The sequence below is a fragment of the Populus alba genome, chromosome 4 (assembly GCF_005239225.2).
Source record: "Populus alba chromosome 4, ASM523922v2, whole genome shotgun sequence".
In the NCBI taxonomy this organism is placed as follows: domain Eukaryota; kingdom Viridiplantae; phylum Streptophyta; class Magnoliopsida; order Malpighiales; family Salicaceae; genus Populus; species Populus alba.
This window is the reverse complement of record NC_133287.1, coordinates 2,632,506-2,642,728: the sequence shown is the minus strand read 5'-3', so window position 1 is coordinate 2,642,728 and position 10,223 is coordinate 2,632,506. Positions and strand designations below refer to the sequence as shown.

The window sequence follows — 10,223 nt, the reverse complement described above, 5'->3', positions numbered from 1 at the left end:
TAAATAAGCTAACCTAAGTTAATAAAAAAAATCATTTCAACAGACAATTCTCGACAAAATCTTGGTGAAATCGAATTCAATTATTCTGGAAAGGAACTGATTGATTGAACAATTTTAACGTTAGAATTAAAATCTTTTCAGAATCTAGTTGGCATGATTCTACTAGTCCAAAGGAGAGACCAAACCAACGTGTCAAATTACAAGAAATCTAGTTACACATGTACAACAATGGTTGGCTAAGACTATATCCAGCTTATCCAAGTAGAAATTTTGGCAGATAAGGTATGCTAGCTCAAGAACCAATCTAAATCACAAATACCACACATAATTTAACAGGAAAATCCAATCCCCCCCCAAAAAAAATATATAATTAGTGAACCACCCACTTGAGCACACAGATTGTTGAAGGAAAATTCATACATGGCACAAGCAATGGCATCGATGGCTGGTCTACGTGGAACATCTCAGGCTGTCCTTGAAGGTAGCCTCCAGCTAAGTGGTTCAAACAGGTTGTTGAACGTGCCTAGCAACACCACTCGCGTGGCCGTGGCACGCCCTGGGCTTGCTGTTAGAGCTCAGCAACAAGTGTCCGGTGAGCTTGAAACTAGCCGTAGGGCCATGTTGGGTCTTGTTGCTGCTGGTTTGGCTTCTGGTTCTTTTGTTCAAGTTGTTCTTGCTGATGCTCTTCCTATCAAACTTGGCCCTCCTCCCCCTCCTTCCGGTGGACTCCGTAAGTTCATGAATTAGTCCTCCTAGGCTATTTTGCTACTTGTAAACCAAATGTTTCAATCTTAATTAGTAGTTGTCAATGGTCTTTAGTCTGGTGGTGCTCTCTCCTGCTTCGGAGGAGGAGTCGAGTTCGAATCCATGCTTAGCCCTAAGCTAATCACATTTTTGGTGAAAGAAAATTTAATTTTATGCTTCAAAAGATGGTGAAAATAAGATTAGATTATTCCAATGACATTTGGGCAGACATCCCATGTCGAAAAATCGAGGGTGTCTAAGCGTCTAACAAGTTAAACAGAAAGTTCAGATGTCTAACAAATGGTATATGACATTGTTTTTCAAGTATGATGATTTTGTGTGTTGGCAGCTGGGACATTGAACTCTGATGAAGCAAGAGACTTTGATCTGCCACTGAAACAGAGGTTTTTCTTGCAACCACTTCCCCCAGCTGAGGCGGCGGTAAGGGCTAAGGAGTCAGCTAAGGACATTGTTGGTGTGAAAACTTTGATAGACCAGAAGGCTTGGCCTTATGTCCAAAATGATCTTCGTCTTAAGGCAGGATATCTTCGTTTTGACCTCAACACTGTTATCTCTGCTAAGTCCAAGGACGAGAAGAAATCCCTCAAGGAACTCACTGGAAAGCTCTTTGATACCATCAGCAATGTAAGCAATACACTATTTTGATTAAGTTTGTTTTGATCATCAAACACTTTCAGTTGTTAATGGAATTAGTTTTTCTCTTTCCCTTTTCCCTTTTCAGCTGGACCATGCAGCAAAGATTAAGAGCACTCCTGAAGCTGAGAAGTACTATGCTCAGACTGTATCTACTCTGAATGATGTTCTTGCTAAGCTTGGTTAAGAGAAACTCATGTAATTTGATTTAAGCTTTTGTGAAATTACTTTATGAGACACTTCATTTGGATGTTCTCTGAAGGGAATCTAGCTGTGAAAAAGAATAATCATTGCCTTACTATTCTGTTTATGAGGCAATCATGAGCCTGCTAAACAGAGGAATTAATTTATTGAAGGCAAAGAAGGCTATCCTTGTATAGCCTTCATAGCTAGTTAAAGCCAGCCAGCAAGCAGTGTAACTAATGGAAGCATGAGAAGAGAACTAATAGTAACTATATAGATCACTGGAAAAAAAAAAAAAAACAGCTATTTCTTTTGTCCGGCAGGAACATAATGTTCGGAGCACGAAAATCATGGGGCATGAAAGCAGAAACATCAATAACAGATCACAATAACTTCATAAATTTCCGATGACATCCGGTTTCTTTACTAGAAGTGTTCGTATGCTTTCATAAACTATGCATTATGTTAGAGAATAATATAAATCATATCTTGAACCTCACCTAACAGCTTAAGCTATTGGATTGAGATGGTTCTTTGACATAGCATCAGAGCTTTAATAACCAAGCGGTCACAAGTTCGAATCTCATCATCCCTATTTATTTGATAAAAAAATCAAGCACAAGATAATGTAAGTCTGTGCAAGTTTCAAACCCAAAGAACTTTTACTTGAGGGGGTGTGTTAAAAAATAATATAAATCATATCTTGAACCTTACCTAACAGCTTAAACTATAGGTTTGAGATGATTCTTTGACACATCATGACATTGATGCGCCGGATAAGGAAGCAGTCAGCCAATGCAGGAAAGGAAAGTAGCTTTCAACATTGCATTGCATCCAATCTCTACGTAATCAAGCAAAGGAAAGTAGCTGTCAGCATCCTAACACAAAGCAGAATCAAGAACTTGAATATTATTTCTCGACAGACTAGAAATTCTATGTAAAACATCATCAAGTGAACTGCACATACCAAACCTAATAATTCTGTGAGAAAATAGACTGAAGTAAGGATCAAGATAAAGTTGACAATCCATAGACCTATGACAAAAGGATGGTGAATTTCAGCAATCCGGTTGCATTCCTTTCAAGATAACCGAGTTAGTTGGCTGAATTTATCCTTAGATTTCAGGACCGACTCCAATATGTCCTTACAACTCTAATTGCTGACAAACTATCCTAACCATTCCCTGAATCCATTGCAAGCAGATGGACCTTCATCTCTGATGTTCATGATCAGGGAATGGCTTGTAATTCCCAAATGGCTTCTAACCCTAAATATATTGCAATTCACATAGCACCAGTTATGCAAAAGGCAAGAATTTCTCCTGCTATATCCCTTTTTTCTAAGTGAGATTTGCCAAAGATCCATGTCGGGTACTACCTATATATAGTGGCTGAACAATTTACAAGCCTAAGAAGAATGCTTCTACTAAGCACTTGAGGTTTTGGCCCAGCGGTTGAAGGGACTTGTTCCCTTTCTCTGCATTCTAGGTTCAAACCTCACCGTGCACGCCTGTCACCCCCGCGGTGCCTTACATGCTTACTGGGTTTGCAGGATGTTCAGTGAGCCGTGGGATTAGTCGTGGTGCGCGCAAGCTGGCCCGGACACCCATGTAAATCAAAAAAAAAAGAAAAAAGAATGCTTCTACTAAGTTACAATGATCTCCCATTCTACTGTAAACAATGTTTTTGTATCCAAGTGTTTCCCCATAGGATTACTCGATAAAAAGCAGAGGAAACCATAATGAACTAGTGAATTGGAGTTTGATTCAAGTGGTGGAGATGGGTTATTTTAGTAGGGTCAGGACTTGATCGTTCTTTTACCTTATCTCATCATGGTTTTCACAGCTTTAAATTATTATTATTATTTTTTTGATTTACGTGGGTGTCCGGGCCAGCTTGCGCGCACCACGACTAATCCCACGGCTCACTGAACATCCTGCAAACCCAGTGAGCATGTAAGGCACCACGGAGGTGACAGGCGTGCACGGTGAGGTTTGAACCCAGAATACAGAGGAAGGGAACAAGTCACTTCAACCGCTGGGCCAAGACCTCAAATGCAGCTTTAAATTATTAAAAGTATTGGAACTAGAAGTGTACGGCTTCTCAAATTCCAGCCTGAATTGGTCTAACTAATTCATTCAACTAGAAGGTGAACTATAGTTTCATGCTGGTTAGAAAATAATTCCAACCAAATGAATTAAATAATTAAGATTTTGTTTTGAGTCAAAGATTTATACTCAACGTAATCTCAATTTATTTTGTATAATAATTTGGATATTCATTCATATTTAACTAGGATGGTGACTTTGTTACACAGCAGGTTTGTATTATTTTTCCAAATAAATATTTAGGCGTTGCTAACGTGTTTTAAAAAACAAAGAGAAATCCAATAACTCGGGTTATAATCCCAACTAACTAAATAAGCTGGCTTTATTTGAATCATATAGGGGGGAAAAGGCAACAATAGCAAACGGGAAAACATATACATACATATACATATAAATACACACATACACATATACATACATGGATTGAAAATAAAAATAACTCAAGAAAAAAAAAAAGAATGAGAAAAAAATTGAAAAAAAAATAACATACTATAAACCTGGATTGAATGGTGAGCTCAAAAACCAATAAAACTTTTATAAAAAGAGTTAATGAAAAAAATTAAAAAATCTAAAAAATAAAAACTAAATAAAAAAATACATGAAAAATTAAAATTTAAGACCCAAATCGAAAAGGAATAACACTTGTTCAAAAGTATAATGAACAAAAAAGAAGAAGAAGAAGAAGAAATGACAATTTTTATTATTATTGTTATCATCATTATTATCATAATCATCACTATTATTAATATTATTATCACAATCATTACTGTCATCATCATTATTACTATTATAGTAAGCTTTTATTATTACCATAATTATTAATATTATTATCATTATAAATAGTAATATTATTAGTATCATTATCATTATTACTATCATTATAAATACTAATAACATTACCATTACCATACTAATATTATTATTCTTATCATCATAATTATTATTGCTCCAACTATTACCATAATTACCATTGGTGTTGTTGTTGTTGTTGTTGAAATAACAAAAACTATAAACTTGTTTTGAATGATAAAATTACCACTACTACTACTATTATTACTATTATTATCATCACAATAATTACTATCATTAATACCATTACAATCATAATAAATTATTATCATTACCACTATTATTACTATTATTATCATTGTTAGTAGCATTATTATTATTATTATTATTATTATTATTATTAGTATTAGTATCATTATTATTACTAATATGACTATACCATGATTATTACTATTATTATTATTATCATCACCATTATTGATGTTGTTGTTGTTGAAAGAACAAAAGCCATTAATTTAATTTGAAAGATAAAATTAAAAACTATAAAAACTTTGACAAAGGAGTCAAGAAAAAAAAACAAGAAATCAAAATAAGAAGGATCGAATTGAAATTTTTATTATTATTGAAAAAAATCATAAAATTGACTTGAAGGATAAAATTGAAAGCATAAAAACTTTGACAAAAGAAAAGGTGAACAAAATAAGAAATCAAAAGTAGAAGGACTGAACCAAAAAATATTATATATAGAATTTAGAATAAAATGATTAAATTGAAAATCATAAAACTTTAACATAAAGGAAAATGACAAAAATAAACAATCTAAAATGACCGAACCTGAAAAGGCAATAAAAATAAGGACCAGAGTGCATCTCTCCATGTAGGAGAGAAATGAAGGGAAAAAAGAAAAAAAAATGCTACCTGCGAGAAACCAACTATTTTTAGGTGATACACACTGACCATAAAAGAAGATTACATGGAAAGCATAGAATGAGATGGCAAAAGATATTTTTCTACCACTAGAAGGTGCCGCACTCACCGCTCAGAGTGTGCAGCGCCTCCCATGTGCTAATAGCTTTTTGAATAAATAAATATTAATAAAATTTTAAATTACTTCATCATCTTAGAAAAACCCTAGTAATTACAAAAAAAAAAAAAAAACCTTGAGGAAAAGACATCAATACCCCTGTTTAAATGGTCTATTTTTTTTACCCCAAGGATAATTGTGTAAGTGTATTGTACAATTACATATAAACGTGCGGTTTCAGTTCCTTTGAGTTTCACTCTATATATACTGAATCTGGTCCAAATTTTCTAATGATGATCCGATCGATTTGTTTAAAAAGGGGTAAAATAATGTAGAGGTGAATATTGAGGATCTTGGCGAAATTCTCTCGTAGACTTGCATTGTTTCTAGGGAATGCAAGACCATACCATCTCCTTCATTCACTATTAATATTCCAAGAAGAAGGTTTGATATATATATCTACGAGTCATTAATGTCCCTTCGCTAGCTCCTTGTTTTTTAACAATTTTCCTTTCCAAGTAATTAGCAGATAAACACACTAATCCTGCTTCATAGTTCAAGCAAGTTGTTTACGATCGATCGAACCCTTAAGCACATGATGTCTTACTCTCCTAATCTTCAGAAACCTTCAAACAGTAGTAACCACTACGAAGAAGATCAACAACAACAACAACAACAGATCAAAAGCCAGTCCCAGAAATATGAAGAGATTGTTTCAACCCTTCCTAAGGATCAATATGGATGGTTGGATGGGCATTACAAGATTGAAGGATTTTGGTATGATCCTGTTTGGGCTGTTGGAGTTCTTTGGGCACAGGAAAACTTCCAGGCACGCTCTAGTGATATTATTTTGGCTTCATTTCCCAAGTGTGGCACCACATGGCTGAAGGCTCTCATGTTTGCCATCCAGAAGAGAAATGATCGTTGCCTCAACGATTCAACTCACCCTTTACTCACTACAAACCCCCATAAGTGTGTTCCGTATTTTGAGCTGCAAGCTCATGAAGATGACCCATTTACATACCTAGATTCTCTCCCCTCACCTAGGCTACTTGGCACACATGTCTCTTACACTTCATTGCCGAAATCCATCATAAATTCAGGTTCTAAGATTGTGTGTATTTGTCGGGACTCGAAAGATGTTTTGGTCTCCATGTGGAAGTTTGTCAATAAAATAAGATCTGGAAGGAACATGCGACCCCTGCCTCTGGAAGAAGGGTTTGAGCTTTTCTGTAATGGAGTTTGTCTTTCAGGACCCTTTTGGGACTACAATTCGGAGTACTGGAATGCAAGCTTAGAACGTCCGAATAATGTGCTTTTTCTCAAGTATGAGGATCTGAAGAAGGATACTACTTTTTACGTGCAGAAGCTGGCACAATTCATGGAACGTCCCTTTTCGGTGGATGAAAAAAGTAAAGGTGCCGTGAAAGACATAATAAAGCTATGTAGTCTTGAGAATTTGAGCAATCTGGAGGTGAATAAAACTGGAACGTTTCATCTGTGCTCCAAAGCAAAGGTGGACAACAATGCATTCTTCCGGCGAGGTAACGTCGGAGATTCGAAGACTTGTCTGACGCCTACGATGATCAAGCGACTTGATGAGATTACAAAGGCGAAGTTCAGAGGGTCTGGACTGGCAATTTAGGCGGGGAAAAGAGAAACATGAAGCATTTCTCTTATGTGAGGTACCGTTTCCATTTCATGATTTTTTGGAGTCTAGTTTAGCCTTCTTTTTAGATGTTAATTAGAATAAATTAATGGTGTTCATCAGATCAATAATATTTGAACATATATATCACATCTTTATGAAACTTTTTAGGTTTGTTTTCTAAATTCATGAATTAGAAATTGTTCCCATTTCATGAGTCTAATTAACAATAAACTAAAGGAGGTGGCCCTCACAAAACATTGTTAACAGTGCTTTTTATTCCTTTGATTTTTTTTTTAGAATCCATGTATTTTTTTTAAAATTTTATATTTTAATATTTGTTTTATTGAATATTTAACTTCATAATTTATTGTGATTTGTTTTATACGTTGTTAAATCGGTCTCATAACTCATGTTATAAATTTGACGGATTAACTTGATTGACTCGAGTTTTTTGTCTTTTTTTTACTGATATATATATATATATATATATATATATATATATTAATTTCAGCCTTAATTATTGGATTGATTAGAAATTAAGTTCCATGATTTATTTTGGTTTCATCACTTAGATCACGAGTTTGGCGGGTTAACACAGTTAACTCGAGTTTTTTTTTTTTGGTCTTTTTTTGGGTATTTTTTTTAATTTTATTCTTCAACATTGAATTGATTAAGAATTAAATTTCATGATTTATTTTAGTTTGATTTTTATGAGATAATACCGATTTTATGAATAAGATTACGTGCTTTACAAGTTAACCCCAGTAGACTCAAGTTATTTTATTGTGTCTTGTTTTTAGATAAAGTTTTTTTTCAATTTCAACTTTCAACATTAGGTTTATTGAAAATTAAACTTCATAACTTATTTTGATTTGTTTTCTATGGGATTATCACAATCTCATAATATTAATCACAGGTTAGGCAGGTTAATCCATATTAACTCAAATAATTTTTTTTTTAACTTTTTATGAGGTATTCCTGATCTCATGATTCGGGTCACGAGTTTAACAGGTTAACTCATGTTATTTTTTACAAATAATAATATATTTTTAAATTTTATTATTCAACATTGGGTTAATTAAAAATTAAACTTCACAATTTGTTTTTATTTGCTTTATATGAGATTATTATGGTCTTATGATTCGATTCATGTATTTGGCAGGTTAACTCGAGTTGGCTTGGATTAATCCAGTATATGGATGTTTTTGTTTTTACGTGTAGAAGTTTTGATTTTTATTGTGGGGATGTTTTTAGGAATGAAATTATTGATTTATGTTTGGATGTGTAAATTTTATGGGAAGAAATGTCTATTTTTAATTTATGCTCAAATAATGATTTTCAACCAATGTTTTTTAAAATGATAGGATTATTTTCATATAAAAAAAAGTTTTTTTTTTTAATCAAAAGAATTGACCTAGTAACAATATGATCTTTGAACGGGTCCTGTTACTTTGGATGGTGATTATTTGTTATTTTCACATGTTCTTGTTTCATGTAATTTTTATATGTTGTTTTTTAGAATCAATCCAGGAATAATATGAAACTTTAACCGGTCCTACTCCTTTGAAGTTGAATATGTGTGTATGTGAATTACGGGCAAATTAGAAAATTAGAAAATTGATTAACTCAAGATATTTTTTTATATAAATGTTTTAATTACATGGGTGGATGTTTTGTTTTTTATGCGTGGAAGTTTTGATTTTTATTGTGTGGATGTTTTTATGAACAAAATTATTGATTTATGTTTGGATGTGTAAATTTTATGCGAGGGTTTCTAGTTTTAATTTATGATCAAATAATCATTTTCAACCAATTTTTTTTTATAAAAAAACTAGGATGATTGTTTTCATATAAAAAACAAGTTTTTTTTTTCTTTTAAATCCTTAAACAGGTCCTATTACTCAAATATTGATACCTTGTTATTTTCACATAATTATTATATCAAAATAAATTAAATTGTAAAAAAAAAAAATAGTCCATTCAAAGGATAATCATATACAATTATTCTAAACAAATAACTCTTTAGTAGATAGTCCATGGAGTAATGGGAAAGATAAAAAAAAAAATACAGGGAGAAAATGTATAGAAAAGATGGGTGTGAATTGAAAATCCTTGAACTATTAAGGACTATAATGAGATTCTTATAAAAATTAAGGAGGGAAATTGCCCCCCTTATCTTATGTGTAGCTCCACACGTGTGCATTGATGTTTGCGGGCTAGCTAAGATAGTGTTTGTTTTTTATGATTTTGAAATAAAATTATTATTTTTATATTGTTTTGGTTTATGATATAAAAAATAATTTTTTAAAATAAAATTAAAAAAATATTAATTTAATATATTTTTAAATAAAAAATATTTTAAAAAATAACTATTATCGGAATACCAATTACTACCTAAATAAAACACAAAATTATAAGATAATGAATGAAAAAGAAAACCTCAATACACACCCTTATTTTTTTTTTTAACATTTTATCTCTGGGAAAGAAGCACGTCAACGAACATTTTTGAAGACCATATTTATCTGGGGGTGGGGGAAAGCCCTGATTATTAGTAACATCAACACTAATAACGTAGTATTTGATTTTAATTATTTTTATAAATATATTAAAATAATATATATATATATATTTTAAAAAATTAATTTTAATATTAGTATATTAAAACTATTTAAAAACACTAAAAAAATTAACCTCTAATCTTTTATCATTCTAATTTTAGTTCTTTACATTATCGGGTCAAAGTAATTGTCTGTCTTTGTTAAAAATAAATGGTTGTAATGGCTATTTTAATGGTTTAATATAGTGTTTGGTATTTAAAAATGATTATTTTTTAAAATATATTTTTGTTTGAAAATATATCAAATTATTTTTAATATTAGTACATTAAAATGATTTAAAAACACAAATAAAAATTATTTTAAAAAAATTAATTATTTTAAAATATTACACGACCGTAAAGATAAACAGGCTTCCAGAAAGGTTCTCATAACCGTCTCCTTAGTTAATTACTTTGAATTGATAATTTGAGGGGCTAGAATTAAAAAAATAAAAAGTGGGGGATTGCATT

At 32.1% G+C, this 10,223-nt stretch overlaps 2 protein-coding genes across 2 annotated transcripts; both read left to right on the top strand.

Moving 5' to 3' along the window:
* Positions 1-325: 325 nt before the first annotated feature.
* LOC118042825 (oxygen-evolving enhancer protein 3, chloroplastic) lies at positions 326-1,659 on the top strand. Its single transcript, XM_035050547.2, has 3 exons — positions 326-730; positions 1,094-1,389; positions 1,487-1,659. Exons 1-3 carry the CDS (start codon positions 421-423, stop codon positions 1,583-1,585), a joined length of 705 nt encoding a protein of 234 aa, XP_034906438.1. The 5' UTR covers positions 326-420; the 3' UTR covers positions 1,586-1,659.
* Positions 1,660-6,100: 4,441 nt separating this feature from the next.
* On the top strand, positions 6,101-7,147 carry LOC118042835 (cytosolic sulfotransferase 12). The gene has a single exon (XM_035050555.1). The coding sequence runs from the start codon at positions 6,101-6,103 to the stop codon at positions 7,145-7,147; it is 1,047 nt and encodes a 348-aa protein (XP_034906446.1).
* The last annotated feature ends 3,076 nt before the right edge of the window (positions 7,148-10,223 follow it).

Excerpts from the sequence above, each read along its gene's own strand:
- LOC118042835 (XM_035050555.1), top strand. The coding sequence starts at position 6,101 with ATGTCTTACTCTCCTAATCTTCAGAAACCTTCAAACAGTAGTAACCAC.
- LOC118042825 (XM_035050547.2), top strand. The coding sequence starts at position 421 with ATGGCACAAGCAATGGCATCGATGGCTGGTCTACGTGGAACATCTCAG. Across the intron at positions 731-1,093 it reads CCCTCCTTCCGGTGGACTCC|CTGGGACATTGAACTCTGAT; the intron begins GTAAGTTCATGA and ends GTGTGTTGGCAG. Across the intron at positions 1,390-1,486 it reads TCTTTGATACCATCAGCAAT|CTGGACCATGCAGCAAAGAT; the intron begins GTAAGCAATACA and ends TTCCCTTTTCAG.